Raw genomic sequence first — 21,920 nt, forward strand, 5'->3', positions numbered from 1 at the left:
TTACTGCCACCTGTGGTGCTCTGGACGGGGACGCTCTGCTGCTCGCTATTTAAAAAGCTGCCTCTGCTGCTTTTACACACACACTGTGGTGGTGTGTGGGTTTATTTTGACCACTCTGCTGACACAAAAATACCAACATATCCACAAAGCCCTCCTCACTCTTATGAATTATTGATGGATCCGTCTATATTTTGGTCTGTCAGTGAAGTGAGTGAGTAAAGCAGGGGACGTGTGCGTCTGTAGTGGAGCTACCGCCACATATGGCTCCCTGCATCGGTGGAAGAGACACGCTGCTTCCGCCATGCTGTCTTTGTTTCCCTCCTCTCACCGGTAAAGGTTTCCCCTCCATTTCCAAAACACACACAGACTCGGGCTGCTCTGAACGGCCTCGTCCTGGTGGGAGGAAATGGAGTTAACGTACTCTTCTCAAAGGGAGAGTTTAGTTACAAAAGGGTTTCTATGACTAATGTGTCTGATATCTTTAGGATTTTGGTATGACACATCTGTGCAGCACATCCTCATAGTACTTTTGTGATGTGTTCTGTTGTTTAAGTCTGTTTTAATCGGTGCTGCTGACACTTTACAGCAAAAAAGACTCTGGGTTTGAACACATGGTTATTGATGCTGCTGCTGTGTGGAGTTTGCATGTTCTCGCTGTGTCTCTGTGGGTTTTCTACAGGTGCTGAAACCCACAGCGCTGTCTGCAAACAAATGTGTGAGTGGATGTTTGTTTTTCTGTGATAAGTGTCCAGGATGTGTCCCAAGGGGAACTCCAGGGGATCAGGGAGCAGACGCATTAAGAAACGTGCATTTACATACTGTATATGCTGGTATTTATGAACACAGAATTTGGGAGTATGAATCAGTCCTTCCAGAAAAATGTAGAGTTCTTTTGTGATTGTTGTGGGCAAAAATCCTTTTAAAAGATTTCTGACGTGATGGAATATGCGGAGTGTTTATGCAATTTTATGTGTTGAAATTGTGGTAACTTGGAAAAACTGCGTGAGCTGGCAAAAAATGCAATTCGATGAAAAAGGAAAAAAAAGTGATTCCCCCAACACCCTGCTAATACCTTAAAGGGACAAAGAGGAGTTTTCGAAAGCAAAGTGTTTTCACACTACATTTACCATGAGCCTCCGCGCGCACCGTGAAATTGTTTTCATTCATCAAGAATTAAAGTCAGAGGTTCGAAGACGATCACATACCGTCGTAGTTCCGACCATAAACGGCGATTCGGCAGCGTTATTCTCATGACCCGCTGGACAGCGTCCGCGAAACCGAAAGTAAGGAAACGCTGGTCGGCTCGCCCAGCATTTCCGCCACTAATAATAATAATAATAATAATAATAACAAAATAACGATAAAGACAAAACGATATATTTATCGAAAATGGAGCAATTAAAGCCCCAGTGTGTAACTTATTTGGCTTTTTATTAGCAAAAATCAAATACTGCTTTCATAAATACGTATTTCACTGAAGTCCAATCACACCCGCATACAAATGAAAGCTTTCTCGTACCTTAGAATGAGTTGTTACAAGTCGTTACAAATATACAAGGGGGGGGCGCACCGAACCGAGGCGGCCATGTTGCATCGCCATTTTTTATGTTCAGTGGCAGCGTGACCGTAGGTAACCATGGAAACTCAGCAGAGCTGTGGGCTCGGCCTGTTAAAACTGTCACCACTGTGTAGTGTGAGGAAGGACGGAGGCACTGGTGTTGCATTCAGGTGCAGTCAGGCAGACGGCCGTCGGCAAACCAACCGGATGTCATTTTACTCCACCAGAGAAAGACGGTAAAACAATACCACATCACCATGACAACATGTTGTCAGGCCTGTATTGTTTTGCCTCGTGCTGGCGGACCACTTGTTTACATAGACGCTTGTTTATCCTGTTACATGCAGTGTCTGTTGTCTGTCTGACGTCTGCCCGATTTCACCTGAATGCAACATCAAGAATACGTTCTGATATGCAACCGCACCGCTAGATGGGGGGAATTCCTACATACTGGGGCTTTAACAAGTGTGGGTAAATGTAGATTCATCCACATTAATATGAGACTTTTTTATTGTCGCGGAATTTTTGGTTCTGCCGGTGGAGAAACTCCTCGTTGTCCCTTTAATGTAAAAAAAGAGTAATTTCTAATCACAGAAAGTGAATATTTAAAGGGGAACTATGCAAGTCCAGTTGCTTTTCCTCTGTGTTGCTTCCTCCCGGTCATGTGCATTTGTTTTCAACAAAGCCAACGAGACAACAATCCATAGAGTGATGGATAACATTACACATCATATACGCATTATGATGTCTATATTTGTGTAGTCTTATCTGTCATAAACAAGAGACTACAGGTGACGGGGCTCATTTGTGTCGTGGTGCTGCAGAGACCAGAGCTGGGACACCGGGTCAGAGGCTCTGATCTTACGGTTTGTTTTCAGCCAAGAGACGCCAGGTGGAAGGCAGAGAGCCTCCATTCTCCCTGGAACTAGTTACAAGTCATTGATTTAACCATCACAATTACTCTTAAGCTGTTTAATTAAGGTAAAAACGTAGCATAGTTAAGGTAAAAATCTTGTATAGTTCCTCTGTAAGATAAGATAAACACACCTGCCACCCCTCCAGCATGTTGCTACCACTGTACCACACAGGGACGACAGACTGAGCTACTGTCCAGAAAATGTTTAAAACACAATCACTGATCAGAGCTTCTCATTAATGAGGCTTCATTAAAGATGTGGCAGATCTGTTCTACCTAGTTTGCACAGCAGCAGCTCATTGTGTTGTGTTCCTGCTATGCACCAGTGCAGTGAACAAAGTGGGAGAAGGGAACACACTACACTACACAGCACAGACAGCTTCTCTCAGCTACACATACCACAGGAGTGACCACAGGTTTTAAGGTGATCGGCCAGCTTCTATGCTACACTTTGCGTCATCTTTACTGTTGTGTAGCATGTGTACATGCATTGTCCAGTTTCAGTCAGATTAAGGCGAATACCTACAGAGGAAAACCAGTTTCTGGTCCCATTAACTGGGTGTTTTAGTCAGATCTGGAGAAGTCCGGCCTTAGCTAGACTAACGCATTTACATGCACTTTATTCATCTAGTAATAGTAGGATTAAGGCCATAATTCCTTTTTTTCCAACTGTCATGTAAACGTACTGAGTGACCAGATGCTACAGATCCATTTGACCCGTGTGCACAGCAGCCAGCAGCTCACAGGGACTTTGGAGGCAAAACACACTCAGTTTAAATTGTTCTCATTTAAACGGAGTGTGTTTTTGTTTGAAAAAAAAAAGCTACTTACACACTAATTTTGGTGTATATCTATACAGTTTTTGTAATCTTTACTGCCATTTACCATGTGTTTCAGCTGATCTCACAGTAGCAGTACACCTGCCCATACCACACTCAGTGTTTCTGCAGCTGCTGGGCAGATGGTCAACAGGCTCTGCACACTGTCCCTCAACATGTGGATATTGCTCCTTGACTAGTCGATACAAACTCACTACACCACTTTAAATGCCTTCCCACATCCCTCTGGACATTAAAGGGATAGTAGCATTTTTTTTAAGTGGGGTTGTATGATCTACAAATAGCCCCTAAGTACTTTAATTGCAGTAGAAGACTCTCTGCCCTCCTCCCGTTAGCAACGCCAGCCCATAGCCCTGCCCAGAGATTTACAACATACAGTGTTGTGAACAGACCCAAAGAAACGGCCTATTTTCGCAGCCTAAAAGAGGTCTACCTGAAAAAAAATACACAGTTCCATTGTTCGCTATAATATAATTTTTTCCAGTCCTTCAAAGTGCAGGAAAAACACAGTTTTTATTTGGACCTAACCAACTCACGTATCCCTCCGCCCAGGGTTAGCGCCCGCCGATCAGCAGTTGGTTAGGTCCAAATAAAAACTGCGTTTTTCCTGCACTTTGAAGGGCTGGAAAAAATTATATTATAGTGAACAATGGAACTGTGTATTTTTTTTTCAGGTAAAACCTCTTTTAGGCTGCGAAAATAGGCTGTTTCTTTGGGTCTGTTCACAACAATGTATGTTGTAAATCTCTGGGCAGGACTATGGGCTGGCGTTGCTAACGGTAGGAGTGCAGAGAGTCTTCTACTGCAATTAAAGTACTTAGGGGCTATTTGTAGATCATACAACCCCACTTTTAAAAAAAAATGCTACTATCCCTTTAAATGCCTTCCCACATCCCTCTGGACATTAACTCATCAACCATCATCAAAAAAAGAAAAGGAAAATGTTATGATAACTCTGGGGAAGTCAACTGTGGAATCACCTTAAGCATTTGGATTTAAAAACCAAATCAAAGCATGTAATGTGACGGTTGGTAGTGACAAACCTGCAAAGAGTTGAGAATTGAGTCAGGTCTGGCTGTATCTGTAGCATCAGACCAGCCCAGTCAGAGACCAGCTGGTGAACATACTGGCCTGAACAGACGTCTTTCTCACGTGTGGGTGGAGACTAAACACAGAGTTCATAGGGAAGTGAAAACTGAACTTGGACACAATTCACCACTGTCCAGTTGACAATATTCACACAACACACCAAGCCTTCATGCTTGTATACTAAAATATTAAAACTACTAAAAATACTACAATCATACAAGGGAAAAACAACATATTTGATAACCTTATAAATACAATTTCTCAGCATTCCCATTTCATAGTGTGATATACAATGGGAAACTAATTAATTAATTCAGAAACATCAATGCACATCTCTGACATGATATATCTGATATTAAAGGGATAGTTCACCCAAAATTGAAATTTCTCATTATCTACTCACCCTCATGTCAACTAAGGGCTGGGAGAAGTTTCAGAGTCCTCCGTGGCTTCTCTGAGTTACAGGGGGGTCTCGACGTAGCAGTGCATGTCCATATAACGGTTGCACATGGATACCAACTGTCTTCGTAAAAAAAAGACACACCAAAAAACATCCAAATACCTCCATGCTGCTCGTATGTAATGTCCGTCTTGTATTGAAGCCCCGAAATGCGAAATTGTCCCGAAAAATATTAAATAAGTCTATATTTCAAGCTTGTTTTGTAGCGGAAGCTTTTCGAAGCTCCTCTTCCCGGTTCGTCCAAGCTCCCGCTACAAACAAGCTTGAAATATAGACTTATTTAATATTTTTCGGGACAATTTTGCATTTCGGGGCTTCAATACAAGACGGACATTACATACGAGCAGCATGGAGGTATTTGGATGTTTTTTGGTGTGTCTTTTTGTTACGAAGACAGTTGGTATCCATGTGCAACCATTATATGGACATGCACTGCTACGCCGAGACCCCCCTGTAACTCAGAGAAGCCACGGAGGACTCTGAAACTTCTCCCAGCCCTTAGTTGACATGAGGGTGAGTAGATCATGAGAAATTTCAATTTTGGGTGAACTATCCCTTTAAAGGGGAACTATGCAAGTCCTGTCTCTTTTCCTCTGTTTTGCTAACCCTCCTCCTGGCCATGTGCATTTGACCCAAGTGTCCTGAAGCCGTGACATGAAAAAGTTGTTTGTAAAAAATGAATTAGATCTCTGTTTTTAGACTTGTTGTAGCAGTAGCTCCCAGTGGCTCTGTTGATGTTTGTGCGCAAGGTTTGCTGTGAGATGTTCATTCATTGTTGTTAGAGTGCCTATCGTTGTAAACCATGGATAACATCTCACAGTGAATCTCCCACATGTGCACAAACATCAACAGAGACAGTAAGGACCAGCAGTATGGAGGTATCTGGATGTTTCATTAGCCGTTTTCCCACTAAAATTAGCGGGTCGACGCAGGTTTTTTAAACGCGGGTCGACCCGCTAACAATCGGCATTTGGCCCCTTTCCCATTGACCAAAATGAGCCGAGTCTGCCCCCCCGCTGGGGGATCAGACAGAGCATAGTCCAGTCGCCCCGCTCTCATCCGCGGTGCAAGAAACACACAATGTCATACAGCCGCCCGCCGTGGAGTGTCCGTCCGCTGAGGCAGACGAGGCGTCTGGCTGACCTGGAGCACCAGGACCACGGAGGACAGCGAGTCTGTCGCGGCCGTGACGGACATCCGTGGCACAACACCAGATAAACAGACTGTTGCTTCTTTTTTTTCAATTGTTTTTGGTCAGTGTTCTTTGATGTTTTCATCCCAGTCTGGAATGAGAGCAGAGCTTTGTTTTGGTACGTGATAAGAGACATGACCGGCGCGATGACGTGGCGTCACGTAACGCTAAGCGTCATCACGTAAATTAGCGGGTTGACCCGGGTCTGGCGTTCCCACTGCAAGCCGATTGGAGCCAAGCCGATTAAAGCCGATTTTAACCCGGTGCGCCTTTCCCACTGCTACCAAAAGCCGATTGTTAGCAGGTTTAAACAGGTTTTTTGACCAGTGGGAAAGGGGTAATAGTGTGTGTTTTGGACGATTCAAAAGTGAGCACTATCCGCCGCCATTATATGAAAATCTGTCGCCAGCCGGACCCCCCCAGAACTCCAAAAGTGTTTTGATGACTACGAAAGTTCTAAATTATACTTAAAGGGATAGTTCAACATTTTGGCAAATTGGCCCATTGCCATAATTGCTATAGTCATAGCAGTAGGTTCGTTACCTTTAATTGTAGGTGTAAGCTATTTTTAGTACAGCGGAGCGCAGCAGCAGGCTGCTCAGAGCTACGCTATGGAGGCTAAGGGAATTTCTTGGTTTCCCTCATTAAACTCATCAAATACAAAATCCCAAAACTCCACAGCGCTTTTGTAGACAAGTTGTGACCTGCACAACCACCACGCTATGAGATAATGACGGAACGATACGAAACGGAGCCGTTTTCGAGGTAAATTCATACAAAACCGCTGATGCGCGTTGCGTTCAGGGACAGTTTTTCAGCAAGCAGTCTCCGTATTTACCCTGTATTTACCTCGGAAACGGCTCTGTTTCGTATCGTTCCGTCATTATCTCATAGCGTGGTGGTTGTGCAGGTCACAACTTGTCTACAAAAGCGCTGTGGAGTTTTGGGATGTTGAATTTGATGAGTTTAATGAGGGAAACCAAGAAATTCCCTTAGCCTCCATAGCGTAGCTCTGAGCAGCCAGCTGCTGCACTCCGCCGTACTGAAAATAGCTTACACCTACAATTAAAGGTAATGAACCTACTGCTATGACTATAGCGATTAAGGCAATGGGCCAATTTGCCAAAATGTTGAACTATCCCTTTAATATTCTGCACATCTGAATGAAAGTTGTATTTGACTTCTCAGGTAAATCCTCCAGATGGTGGGAGGACTGTGATGCCCTGGAACAGTCATTTCCCTCTTTATTACTGCAGCCTGTGTAGGATAAGGACACAGCTCTCCCTCCTCCCACAGCACAACACCAACTGTACATGGAAGCTCACACACACACGGAAGCAGTCCGCCGGACCCAACTCCCCTACTGTCAAGATTAAAGGTTGGAGAAGGACACACACACACACACACACACACACACACACACACACACACACACACACACACACACACACACACACACACACACACACACACACACACACACACACACACACACACACACACACACACACACACACACACACACACACACACACACACACACACACACACACACAACTCATTTCCTTGCCCTGAGCGACTGAGTTTTTCTTTCTTGCGCCGCTGAGTGTTTCCATGTTCTAAAATCGACAAAATGTACCCGAGTGGCCATCTCTGACTCAAAACAAATTTAAAAGTACACAGAGGACTAGACAGTGACTGACTGGTAAAGTGTGCACGGAGAGATTTTCTCAATGTTTAGTCAGTGGGACAGTTTTAAATATTGCAGGAAGGCTAAAACGCAAAGCTGTGCCATGAGGAGCTGCAGGCGACAGCTGGGGTAAACCTCAAGCCTTTGCCCTGTCAGCTACTACCCACTTCAGAAAGGAGAAGCGCACATGACACAGGTTTACAAGCAAGACGTCAGAAAGTGTCGTCATTCAATGGCCCCACCTCTACACTTTTTTTTTCCTGTTCTCATTGCCTTCCCAACCAGTGGATGGTTTGGATTTTTCTGCCCCTCTCCCCGCTGTCCTCCTGGAATTCCAATTCCCTCAATTTGAACCACCTTTGATGAAATTTCAAACAACGTATTATTACAAATAGTTTCAGTTTTTTCAAATTTTGTGTGATTTGATGTGTGGGAGACAAAGCACAGACAGGAGACAAGACCTTTGCTGCAAATTGTCACTCAAGGTGATGGTCCTTTAAAGGGATAGTTCAACATTTTGGCAAATTGACCCATTGCCATAATTCCTATAGTTTTAGGAGTAGGTTTGTTACCTTTAATTGGATTTGAACTTGTCAACAAGAGCGCTTTGGAGTTGTTGGATTGTGTATTTGATGTGTTTGATGAGGGAAACCAAGAAATCCCATGAGCCTCCGTAGCGTAGCTCTGAGCAGCTCACGGCTCTGCTCCGCCGTTCTAAAAATAGCTTGCACCGACAATGGGCTCTATGCACAGCTCCAGCACTTCCTGAATTTAAGGCATGTCCTTCATTTCCTGTCTTACATTATTGGACACACTGATTAATCCAGGTGTGTCTGAGTAGTCACAATGGTCAGACACACCTGGATTAATCAGTTGTAATTATTTATCTAGTTAATTAATCTGTTGTTCAGTCAGCTGTGTTTTTTGTCTCATCGACTGTTCAAAATCCAAAAGTATTCAGTTTGCAAAGATGTAGAGCAGACAAAAAGTAGGAATTGATTTTTTTTGTAAATATGCAGATTTGCCTTGAATGAATGAATGAATGAATGAATGAATGCTTTTTCGGCCTTTAACCCTTTGTTACATGTTTTGTCATAAGATGCCTGCTCTGACATCACTGCAGTGTCATTTCCTCCAAAAAAACTCAAGACCCCATTTCAAGATCATTAAAACTACGTGGTGTGAGTTTGTACTGATTGGCCTGTATAAGGAAATGATTGTTTCTAATGTCATGTTTTCATTCTCCATAAGAGGCAGAACAGCTCTGTCTTAGCTGTGAGCACGCTGCACTGTTGTTGGACTACTGGTGTGTTCTCTGTTGAACAATAGCTTTCATTACACTTTTACACTTCACCATACGGGCGAGTGCAGACTGACTTAAAGTGCGAGAGAAGAGTTAATAGAACAAATTATATTTAGCTGCTAGTATCTTTCACTAAGGCTCTGCTTCATGGTGGGTTTTAGTAAACAAGAACATGGAGGAGTCTCTGGAGAATAGAGAGGAGCAACGCGCGCACACACACACACACACACACACACACACACACACACACACACACACACACACACACACACACACACACACACACACACACACACACACACACACACACACACACACACACACACACACACACACACACACACACACACACACACACACACACACACACACAAAGGAAACACATCCACCTGTAGCCTGTGTGACTTCTACATTGCCGGTACACATCCATTAAATTACAAGACATTCACAGCAGCAGCACTCTATCAAAAAGGTTGTGACTGGGGCAGCAGTTTGTTGTGACTAACTTGCAAAAAGTAATCTGTGTCTTCAGTGACTAATTATGCAAGTCCTGCTTTGGAACACATGCACAGTGCTGAAGAGACCCGACCCGGCTCAGCGGACCAGATGGACTGGAGGACATTTTCACTGATAGCAGCTACCAGCTACAGCCACAACCTACCTCACTAACTAACAAAGGTGTTTCTTTACCCAACTTGTGTCTCTTATAATAACACAGAATGGGTTTCCCAGCAACAGGTAAAACTACTATTGTCCTTAACTAACTCCAGCAGAGCCTTTTCACATTCATTATGAAGATTAATGGAGATGTCAAAGTGTTCAGAATGAGTGTGTGTGTGTGTGTGTGTGTGTGTGTGTGTGTGTGTGTGTGTGTGTGTGTGTGTCCTTCTCCAACCTTTAATCTTGACAGTAGGGGAGTTGGGTCCGGCGGACTGCTTCCTCCATCCCCTCCAGTTCTGGCAGAGGCTCTCTGCCTCTGAGATGAAGGAGCACAGAGAGTCTTCCTCGAACCGGTCCGAGTCTTCGAAGGAGAACCTCTCCCCGTCCTCCCACTCGGCGAACATCAGTTCCATTACATCCACTTTTTAACTCTCCTCGGAGCCCAGAGGACTGCGACGTGAGGCCACGGCCTTTCCACAACAACACAACAACAACAACAACAAAAAGTCTTTCAAAAAAAAAAAAAAAAGCAAGTGGAGACCGGGCGAAGAGTGTGTCCACCACTCGGGGAGAATCAAGAGTCTCAAGACTGGGGGAGGGGAGGCAACGAGCAACCAAAACACAGCTGAGAGGCTTACCGCTGGGCCCTCACACACTGCTACATAATACACACTCTGACGAGGCGATGGGCTGAAGGAAGGGTTTCACAAACACCAAGTGTCCCCACGTAACTTCCCCCTTGGTTTTAGGTGCGGTTGTTAAATATTCAATCAACTTGGGATCGATTTAACAACTCAGTCCACGCTGCGGGGGCCGAGTTGTGGCTCCCTACCAACGTGAACGTGAAGGGTCCTCTCTCCTCTCCTGTGTTTGACCGCACTGCCGAGCCCGACTCACCGGGATCAGCTCGGTTTACTGCCAAACACACCGAGGGGGAGCAGCGTGGAAAAACCTGAAATGTCCCTCTGAGTGAGGGCGAAGACGGCACGACGCTGAAGTGGGAGGAGAGGAGAGGAGGGGGGCGATGCGATTAGATCTTTAAGTCATGAAGTTGTTTTCCTTCATCCCGACGTCCTCCTCTTTTCAGCCAATCAGCTGGACTGCGCTGGATATTAAGATTATCTATTGTTGCATTACACCAGTCCCAGTTACAGTGTTTAATCTCCCTCGGCAGCTGAATGTTTTTTGCGGTTAAAAACCCACGTAGCGTTGACGCCGCTGCCAATTTTGTCCTCTTTGTTCTACATTTACCGAGCTGCTTGTAATGTTATTATGCTGGGCAGCTAATGCAAATAACATGTACCCGACGTTAGCCGAGCGGCTAATTGTGCTAATAACAGCATACTGCGCTACCACACGCAGCTGTCATCCGCCGAAGACGACTATATTGAGGTTGAATTTGGTCTCCAAACCCGAAGCCAGGGGTTGTTTAGCTCGGTTTAGCTCGGCTTCAGTCGGTCCCACTGCCTGACATTAGCTACATGTGCTAGCAGCGGAGAGCTAACCTCAGTCGGCTAACTTCAGCTAGCTTGAGGAGCTGTTTGTTTACATTTACCGCTGACGCCAAACACCGGCGGACTGCGCGCTCATTTAAATCGCATACCTCCCGGACTTTTGCATTTACACATGTCACAGACGGTGGATATGTCGATATTAATCCTCGCAGTGTTTTCCGCTCTTTGTATCGGGAGTCTTGTCTGCCGTTAAAAGCTCGTTTATTCCTCCGTCGGCTCCAGAGCAACAACCTCCGACCGGTCCTCCAGGTGAGTCCCTCCCCGGCTGACACCGGCTGTCCTGCCGTCGTTACTCTCGTCTCTTGCCTCCGACTGACACCGGGATCCCCCAGATGATACCCCCGTCACCCTCTTCGCCCAAGCTCTATCGGAGTGTATCAGTCTGCCGGGGGAAGATGGCTCACCTCTCTCTCGGCTCCTCCTCCATCAGCTGATCACAGCTTCCGGCTGCCAGCTCCGCACAGGCAGCTACAGGCAGCCGCTCCGGTGTTGTTCAGCTCGGATGAAGAGCACAGGAACACCGGAGAGGAGAGGAGAGGAGAGGAGAAGAGAAGAGAGGAGAGGAGAGGAGAGCACAGGAACACAGGAGAGGAGAGGAGAGGAGAGGAGAGGTGCCGGATAACCGGACACCCCGGGACACACGGTCTTGTTTTAGACCTGATGGTGATTTGTTATTGCCGTATTCGAGTTTGTCTGTGCAACTCTACGACCACTTTGTTTTGACCCTCCAAAATGAATAAAAGAACCTCTGTGAATAAATTGACTGAACGGAAATGTGTAGCCAGCCTATATCTTCCTGTAAGTGACATATGGCAACATCTTCCTGGACATAGGGCCAAATGTAAAAACTTATTTGGCCCTGTGCTATTAGTCTACTTGCCAACAATGAGTACCCGGAAATGTTGAGTACCCCAAAGTTTTATGTTAGAAATATATAGTATGGGTCCCCAGTATTCAGAAACTGCCGGATGCTAACTTATATTGGGCAATTAGCACAATTGACATAATTAGCATAAATTCGCATATTTTGCCTATATGGGCAATATTTCAACAAAATTGACTTGGCTGATCTGGGCAATATTGGAGTGGTTTTAGGGGTTATTGATGATGCTGAATCCATTTCTGACATTTTCAAAATTCAAAATGGCTGTCTAAACCGGAAGTGACCAGATTGAAATCCATCAAAATCGGCCCACTGGCGGTTAAAACAGCCATTTTGAATTTTGAAAATGTCAGAAATGGATTCAGCATCATCAATAACCCCTAAAACCACTCCAATATTGCCCAGATCAGCCAAGTCAATTTTGTTGAAATATTGCCCATATAGGCAAAATATGCTAATTTATGCTAATTGTGTCAATTGTGCTAATTGCCCAATATATATAAGTTAGCATCCGGCAGTTTCTGAATACTGGGGACCCATACTATCTATTTCTAACATAAAACTTTGGGGTACTCAACATTTCCGGGTTCACTATGGGGCCCTATGGGGCTGGCAAGTAGACTATATATCAAGGTGTTGCCATATATGTCTCTTATACGGATATGTAGGCTATTATCATTATAAACATCCACATATGAAGATACAATTTGGCATGGTATGGAATTACATTACAATATTTAACACTATATGCTTGTTTTACTAAATGCAAATTAATTTGAGCCACATATAAACAATACATGTTTTTCTTGTCAGTTTTAAACACAGGTTTGTCTTTCATGTTTACCTTTATGTACCTAATTTATATGATTAAAATGTTACTTCATATATAATATTAACACCAGTTGCTGGGCTTGGGTATGGATAGATGAGCACTTGACACATAAAGGTAGGCTACATCTATATGTAGGCTACCTGTAAATCAAATACATACATTTTTATTAAAAACAAATCTCCTAAAAATCTGTATGACACATATACTGTAGGCTATATATTAATGACATATATCACATAAATGTGAATAATATAAATGAGTAAAGCTACTTAAAACTATTATTTGATATACATATTACATACAATATATATGTTGATATATGTATACATACATAAACATACATGCTCTTAACATATATATCCCCACATAAAATTATTTCAGTTTCTAACAGGTTTCATATTTATTATATATGACACATGTTTTACTTTATGTAGATGTATTTCAAATACGAAAATTCTGTGTATGTAGCTACATAACTTTGTACATGAAAGTTTAGTGATTTTATATGGTTTTGAACTATTGGTCCTACCAAATTTCCTTTCTGCAAAATTAATTTAATACAATTAATTTTTCATTTTATATTTTGAAATTATTTTTCATCAAACACATTCCAAAGTTGCCCATTCATCCAGCTATTTGTTGTCTGTCTTTATCTATATGTTAGATAATGTAATGGACTGACAACAAGTCCACCCAATGTCCAGAATGACTCCAGAACTGCTCTTGAAAATCATTCAACTCCTTGATTTTGATCTTGATTCTTATCGGCCACAACTATCATCGCCTGTGTGGTTTGCAATGCTATTAAACCTGTTGAAAAGCTTTACTATCCAGCTAACAACAGTGGTGGGTATACCTCCACCAAAAACGTCAATGTGTCAATAAGTTATCCAAAGGACATCCACTTCTCTGTCTTTCTGTGACTCTTCCAGTCTCTCTGTGTCTCTGTTCAACCCGCTGATGACACTCTGAGCTCAGCTTTCCTCTGACAACATCCCATCATCTGAAGCCTCCACATGTCCAGGTACTGTTGATGGGTTGTTACAGGAGTGGTCTTGGTCTGATGATGTCAGAATGTGAACAGCAGGATGAAGAGGACTGTTTCAATACAAACTGTCATTGAAGCAGAACGTTTAGTGGTCAATTCATGGATCAGACACTTGTTGTGATGTTTGTGGTTCATCACCTTGTTAGAGAACAGCATGTTGTGTTATAAAAACTGAAACATTGAACAGTTGGACATGAGCATTCAAACGTTTAGAGAAGGTCAAATTAAGTTCACCTGTAAAGGTGCATTATAGTGCATTCTGAAATTTCATCTGAAAGCCAAATATCCCAAATTTTTTGTGAGTAATGTGTGTAGTTAATTTGTTTTAATGGAGATGATGATCAGTGTATTGGAAGCACTCTTTCTCTTCCCTGTTGTGAGGAAACGGAGTGGCTCTGTACTCTGTAATGATAGAACCTGTTTGCCCCAGAAACTCCAACTTGGTGACAAGGTACTTGGCTGATGAGTGGTGGTGATGTGTCAGTCAGTCAGTTAATGATATTCCAGACTACAATGCTGGTCTCACGCCAAAAATCATCACCCTGTTTTTTGTATTTAGCTGTTTGAGATTGATCTATTGAATGACTATAAAGACAAAGCCAGACGATGTATAACTGAAGCATCAGGATATATGCCCTCAGAGTAAATCAGCTGCTGGGTGTTTGATTATTGACTGATGTTTGATTTGCTGGAGGCAAGAGCCTCAGCTATCACTATTGTCACCGATATTGTTGTTAAATATAGGTTTTAAAACACTCAAGGTGCTTTTTTAAAATTTTATTTTTTACATGTAATGCACATTGTTATTATTGTTTTTGACTTTGCTGCCGGAACACAGTTTTATATGAGGGAATGAATGAATAAGGACAGGTCTTGTTTTTAGTCTTCAGTTAAAAAAAGGTAGCTTATTAAGACAAAACCAGGAAATATGGAAATGATTCTGCTATTGCTGATTATGTACAATTTATCATTTAAATTGTGTTTGCTATATTTTCAATTCCAATCCTGGATGGACAGATTACATTAGGAATGATCAACATATGAAAAGATTATGTTGTGTTTGAGTCCAACATGGTTCCCTGTTTTATGTTGGTAGTTTCTGTGCTGTTACCCTAATGTGTTATTGTCAGTACAGCTTTGCTTCATTTCTGTATTATTGTGGTTGAATAAGGAAAGGAATAATAAATATATTGTTGAAAGAAAATCTCCCTGTATTCTGTTGTATTCAGTCCATGTCTATTTTTAATGCAAATGCAATATTCGCTCAATTAGTTTCAGATTAAGAGCTTTCTGCTAATTTAGGCAGCAATCCCTGTGTAAGGCTTTGGGAGTGTTAAGTGCCATTAAGAGCCATTAAGAACAACTGAACAATGAGGGAGAACAAAGTACAACCATCAGAATAATAATTGAGTCAACCAATGAGAAAGTGAATTCAGCAGAGAGACACATGAAGAGAGGAGCTGAGAGTTACATACATTAGACTGAAATTACCATGTGAACCTTTGATGAGTATTTTTATTCCTCAAGCAGAGCCATGTTGTTTTCCTGGGGACTCTCTGTCACATTTTTGCATGGACATGATATCTTGACAGAATTTCTTCAAGTTTGGTACAAACATTCACCAGGAGTAAAGAGTGAACTTATTATACTTCGGTGGCCAAAGGTTAAGGTTGTGGTGATCTCACAAAATGTGTTTTTGGCCTTGTGAACACAACATCTCCAAAACCTCTTCAAGAGAAATTCATCACATTTGGCACAAAACAAAAGTTTAAGGTTATGGTGACCTTACAAAACTTGGTTTTGGCCTAACATCTCCTTAATGTCTTGAGTAAGTCTCTTGAAATCTGTGAAAAACATTCAATTGGACTCAAGGGTGAACTTATTACAATGTGGTGTCAGAGGTCAAGCTCACTCTGGTCTAACAAGACAGTTGTTACCTTGTGAATGTGATATCTGTAGAACTCCTCCATCCTAACATGACCCTTCACATGTATATGTATAGTCTGGTTATACTTTATATGTATATAGATAATGGATATATAACCTGATGAAAATGTATCAGTTTTGAAGAGCATGTATAGGGTTGTCAAGAAATTAATGAATGGTCTTGAGAGATTTAATGAATGGATTCAAAGGGCTTCAATAGGGACAATTAAGCTGGGCTGTGTTATTGATACATACTGTACATCAAATGTCCGTGCAGCATGGTTACCTACAGCAACGTTATCATATCTCTAGTGTCATAGTGGAATGTGACCATGTTCAATTGAACACAATTTAAATAAATACGTCTTAACAAAGTCAACATTGATGGTTTCTTCAAAATAAATTACAATAAAAAATGCATTGGCCAAAGAGCACAAAACACTGAAATAAAATATACATTGTTGTAAACACCAGTTGCTCATACACACTGTGACAACACATAAAAGATAAAATACTGTTAAACGATATGTACAAGCCCCGTGACAAACTGCCTGCTATATATACAACATGCTCTATCCAGTTTCTACTGAGGCCCTGCACACATATCTGCTGCATTAGACTGAAATCAGATTAACCTGCTGTTCTTTTGCATGTCTGTGCAGTATGTACATTATTACAAACATAAATCCTTCCTTCTGAAATGATAAGCAGAACCCTCCCTTCAGGCCCCTCATCAGTGGTACAGTAACACAAATGACCACAAACTGTGACCTTGAGGGGCCACACCAGGGAACCACAGCTTATTGTGGACTTGAACTTTTAACACCTTTTTACTGTATAGCACAGTAGTTGACAGTAATGTTATCTAGACCTGTAATTAGTTTAATATTTCATTTAGCAAACATTCGGCAACAACAATGTCATTAAAGATTAGAATAACAATGATGAACAAATGGTTAGAGCTGCTGACTGAGTCCTCTATCTGTTTACACACGACTCTTCAAAGGTTTTAGTTCTTCAGGTTCCTCAGGTTCATTCACGTTCTCATTCACAGGTGACAATGTGATTGTAATACGTGCAGTTTAGTGCAATGTCATTCAATGTCAACTTTTTACATGACTGGCTGAGTGCATCACTATCTAATCGTGTCTTATAGTAACAGGCCCACCTGACTCCTATTGGTCAGATCCTGTTGCCTCAGCTTTATGTTGGATGGCTTCTGCTCTGCTTAGAGGACAGTACATAAATAAATGTTGCTAATGGAAATGTATGTATGCACACTGGGCTCAGGCAGGTTTTTTTTTTCTCCTTGTCCACTTTGGATCAGGTCCAAGTTCTGGAGCCGTGAACATGTGCATTTCCATGTGGCCTCGCAGCAGGAACTGCTGCTCAGCCAAACAGCATAGTAACAATCTGCACCCTCAAGCTGCCGCTCCTCCACATTAACAGCTTTCCACAGGCAAACCACTGGAAGGTGAGTAATGTGAAGCAGAACAATCTGATAGGTCAGTTTGTATTGCAAAATATAGGCACTTTCCAGTGCTTTTGTATTGGCTGATCAGTTTTAAAGGGGACATATTATGCTCATTTCTGCTTCTTGACATGGTATCTTGATGTCTAAAATTAATGTTAGTAACATGCTTTGGTCAGAAAAACCAAAAGATTGAGCACAGCTGGGTTCTCTACACACCAGTTTCACAGCCCTGCTCTAAACAGTCGGTTTAAAATCTTCGTTCTGGTAGCTGAGGTAACCATGGTAACCGTGGGAGCGAGGGCTTGAATATTCAAATCACCCGGCTTGTGATGTAATAAGCCGGGTGAAATTAAAACGGCTTGTTAAGAGACACATTTTCAGACTATGGCAGTTTACAAAATGTTGACGTAGTTGTCAAAACTTACGTTTAAGGGGTGAGGAGGCACTCCGGATACGCAAATACACATACTAAAGCAATGAAAAAGTGGGTTTTGCATAATATGTCCCCTTAAAAAAACAATGCAGCGGGTGAGGAATGAACTGGTTAGATGAAGAGGAACAAGAGACAGGCATATATATAGCAGTCTGAGCAAATGTATGTTTTACCAGTTGCAGTGTGTCCTCACTGGCTTGGATCATGGTCCCTTGAAGTGTGACACAGCACAGGTGTCTGCTGCTGTATGATGATGAGTTCACACTGTCAAACTATTATACAGTGTTATTTACATGCTTTCTGAGGTGATGTGGGGAAAGATGAAACAGATGATGTGAAGAGCTCAGAGTAGAAGTCCAGGAGGCTTCATTCTCTCCACTGCTCCAAAGCGCTGTCGTCCAGCGGTGGTCAGTTCTTGTAGGGTTTGTTGATGACCTTGTCGATCCAGCGCAGGAACCTGCTGACGCGGGTGTACACGCCGGGGAAGGAGGGATTACCGCAGCCGTGACCCCAGGAGATGACTCCCGTCAGCACCCAGCGGCCCCCCTCCCCCTGACAGACCAGCGGACCCCCGCTGTCGCCCTGGCAACTGTCCACGCGGTGGCGCTCAGACAGGCTCCCAGCACACAGCATGCGGCTGGTGAAGCGATCGCCGTATCGCTTCTTACACTTCCAGGCTGGAAGCAGAGGGACCCAGGCCTGCAGCAGAGTCCGGGAGTACTCCATGTCTGGACAGAAGGACAACACACGTCTTTTAGTGTCTCATAGAAAGACACCGTCCAGAGAGCTGTTAGGATGATGCTACTTTAACACAGGGAGGAGGATGCATTGAAAACCTTCATGCTGTTGTAAATTAGAGCATGTGTAGTTTACAGGGTTGATAAATGTGACAGAGAAATGGTCAACACTGCTCAAAATGTGAAGGGGTAGGATGCTGTATCAATGCATTATGAGGGGAAGCTATGGTGCTTATTTTGATATGTCTTTGCAATTTTTTTTAAGGTATTTATTTACATTTATTTATTTCATTTTTATTATGTATTTACTTAACCGATTGTCTTTTTCCTCTCTGTTTTCTTTTTTTTTGCTCTATGGGGCGGTGGGTGGGTGGGTGGATATGAGGTTGAGAATGTTTGGGGGATGATAAACTGTGGAGGCGGGGAAGGTATTTATTTATCTATTTATTTCTTGAATGAATTTGGAGCTGTATAAGATACCCCCTGCCCTGAACTTGTTCTGTCACTTTTTTTCTCTTCGAAACTAAATGTATAACCCCATCAAAAAACAAAAAAATCTCAATAAAAAGATATATATATATATAAAACACTGCTCAAATTGAATCTGAAAATTCAGGTGTTTTAGAGGCTAAATAGCAGAAGCTTTGAAATGAGGAATATGAAGAGCTACTTTAGCAGAGGCTTCACCATTCTTCATTATCATCTTCGTCATCATCATCATCATCATCATCATCATCATCATCATCAAAAGAAACAAAGTTTGTTCTGTTTGTAACTAGACAAACAGCAGCTCCCAGGAGCATGCCTTTTATTATGACTTTTATGTAACCCCTTAATTTACAGGCCATTGATTACGTGATGATGTCAAGAAACAGCCAATAAATTATAATTCATTGCGTTATAATGTCTAGAAATAGCCTAGAAATCACGGTCAATTTCATAGTAATGACAAGACATATAGCCAAGAAATAACAATTGATTGCGTAGAAATAGCCCAGAAATAACGGTCAATTGCAAGGACTTAGTGGAGAAAAATTGTGGCCTTTCCCTAAGCATAAAAAGCATAAAAAAAGCATAAAAGCATAAAAAGCATGTGTAATCTTTTGCCTTTGTGAAAAACATGACATTACCCAGAAATTGACGGTTATTTCTAGACTATTTCTAGACATTGCTACACAATTAATTGTTATATCTTGGCCATTTCTTGACATTATCACGTAATTAACGGCCTGTAAATTAAAGGGTTACTGACCTTTTCTGGAAATAGTGTTTTATTTTGAAAATTATGACTTTCTTCTCAAAATTTCAAATTTCTTTGTTTTCCTCTGTGTTGCCCTAATACTTTGTCACAGATAAAACCTGCTGCACTGGATGGACAGAAATGAAAAATGTGTTTTTCCCATTGTGATAAATTCCTGATGAAACACAGACAGAGGTACAGCACGGTACAGCTATAGTACAGCTACAGCTATAGTACAGCTACAGTACAGCTACAGCTATAGTACAGCTATAGTACAGCTATAGTACAGCTATAGTACAGCTATAGTACAGCTACAGCTATAGTACAGCTATAGTACAGCTACAGCTATAGTACAGCTACAGCTATAGTACAGCTATAGTACAGCTACAGCTATAGTACAGCTACAGCTATAGTACAGCTATAGTACAGCTATAGTACAGCTACAGCTATAGTACAGCTATAGTACAGCTACAGCTATAGTACAGCTCTAGTACAGCTCTAGTACAGCTACAGCTCTAGTACAGCTCTAGTACAGCTACAGCTATAGTACAGCTCTAGTACAGCTACAGCTATAGTACAGCTACAGCTATAGTACAGCTATAGTACAGCTACAGCTATAGTACAGCTCTAGTACAGCTATAGTACAGCTACAGCTATAGTACAGCTCTAGTACAGCTATAGTACAGCTATAGTACAGCTATAGTACAGCTATAGTACAGCTACAGCTATAGTACAGCTCTAGTACAGCTATAGTACAGCTATAGTACAGCTACAGCTATAGTACAGCTCTAGTACAGCTATAGTACAGCTACAGCTATAGTACAGCTATAGTACAGCTACAGCTATAGTACAGCTATAGTACAGCTATAGTACAGCTATAGTACAGCTACAGCTATAGTACAGCTATAGTACAGCTACAGCTATAGTACAGCTATAGTACAGCTATAGTACAGCTACAGCTATAGTACAGCTATAGTACAGCTATAGTACAGCTCTAGTACAGCTATAGTACAGCTATAGTACAGCTCTAGTACAGCTATAGTACAGCTCTAGTACAGCTATAGTACAGCTATAGTACAGCTCTAGTACAGCTATAGTACAGCTAGTGATCCAAGCAGCAGCGTTACCTGTGATGCCCCAGCCGGTGATCACGCAGGCAGCCGGCCTCTTCTCCCACCTGTTCCCCGGCTCCGGCAGACACACTGCGCCCGTGTGAGGGTTGAAGGCCACACAGTTACCGTCGGTGCCTTTGAGCCTCAGCAGGGCGATGTCATACTCCCAGCCCTGGCTGTGATACTTTCTGTGGATGACGATGCTTTCAGGGGACAGGGTGCGTTCAAAGTCATCCTGTTCCTCGGTGTGGTAGTCGCCTAGGCGCAGGACGTAGCGCGTTGGGTCCCTGCCAAATCTGGAGGAGCAAAGAGAGAGGGGAAATGATGTTAATACCTATCGTTTAATGTGAATTACAGAAACCACAACAGGTGTTAGTGCAGATGAGGAGGGCTTTGGTTTGGTAACACCAGGCACTGTTAGGCCAGTTCATATGTCACAGTCTAAAAGATAAATACAAGGGAAGAGATAGGATCTGTAAGTACTTCACCATTTGAGTGACTCAGTTAGAAAAAGGATTTTGACTTCTTGTCACTGCCAATGTGTTGGGGTGGTGGAGGGGTGGGTGGGAGGTAGGAATGTTTTCTTTGTTTTCATTTTTATTTTTGTGATTATGTGTGTGAATGTTGTTTGTCATTTGGTCTGTTATGATTATGAATGAGAATGTTGGAAAATAAAAAATAAAAATCTGAAAAAAGAAAAAGGATTTTGACTTTCATACTAATTTAGCTGGAAATATCTCAGTTTCATAAGTGAATTTAAGATTTCATCTTAAATATACAGAACATTTTGAGTAAGTATTACACTGAGGAAACGAAAGAGAACATTTCAGGATAAAATCATGATAGTAAAAGATAAAAAGTCACTTTGTGATTTCAGAAGATAAAACTAAAACACGCATAGGAATAAAGTCTTAATTCTAGTTTAGTTAGGGTTATATGGAAAATGTAGTTCGACACAGCAGCTGCCAGAAGCAGCTGAGGCTGCACTGACTGTCCTTTCACATAATTTATTGA

At 42.2% G+C, this 21,920-nt stretch overlaps 2 protein-coding genes across 2 annotated transcripts in view; both read right to left on the minus strand.

Moving 5' to 3' along the window:
- The window catches only part of zswim8 (zinc finger, SWIM-type containing 8), a 61,614-nt gene extending 49,944 nt beyond the window's left edge, over nucleotides 1-11,670 (minus strand). Inside the window, exon 1 of the mRNA XM_085800937.1 lies at nucleotides 9,943-11,670. Within this exon, the coding sequence (XP_085657063.1) occupies nucleotides 9,943-10,120 (178 nt within the window). The 5' untranslated portion in view covers nucleotides 10,121-11,670. The remainder of the gene's footprint in view (nucleotides 1-9,942) is intronic.
- Nucleotides 11,671-17,898: 6,228 nt separating this feature from the next.
- LOC146973915 (neurotrypsin) overlaps nucleotides 17,899-21,920 on the minus strand; it is a 35,208-nt gene continuing 31,186 nt past the window's right edge. Inside the window, exons 13-14 of the mRNA XM_085800924.1 lie at nucleotides 20,922-21,202; nucleotides 17,899-18,545 (exon numbers count right to left, since the gene is read on the minus strand). Of these exons, the coding sequence (XP_085657050.1) occupies nucleotides 18,226-18,545; nucleotides 20,922-21,202 (601 nt within the window). The 3' untranslated portion in view covers nucleotides 17,899-18,225. The remainder of the gene's footprint in view (nucleotides 18,546-20,921; nucleotides 21,203-21,920) is intronic.

Source organism: Trachurus japonicus, chromosome 15, assembly GCF_045865225.1.
Source record: "Trachurus japonicus isolate A0001 chromosome 15, Traja_1.0".
Classification (NCBI taxonomy): Eukaryota; Metazoa; Chordata; class Actinopteri; order Carangiformes; family Carangidae; genus Trachurus; species Trachurus japonicus.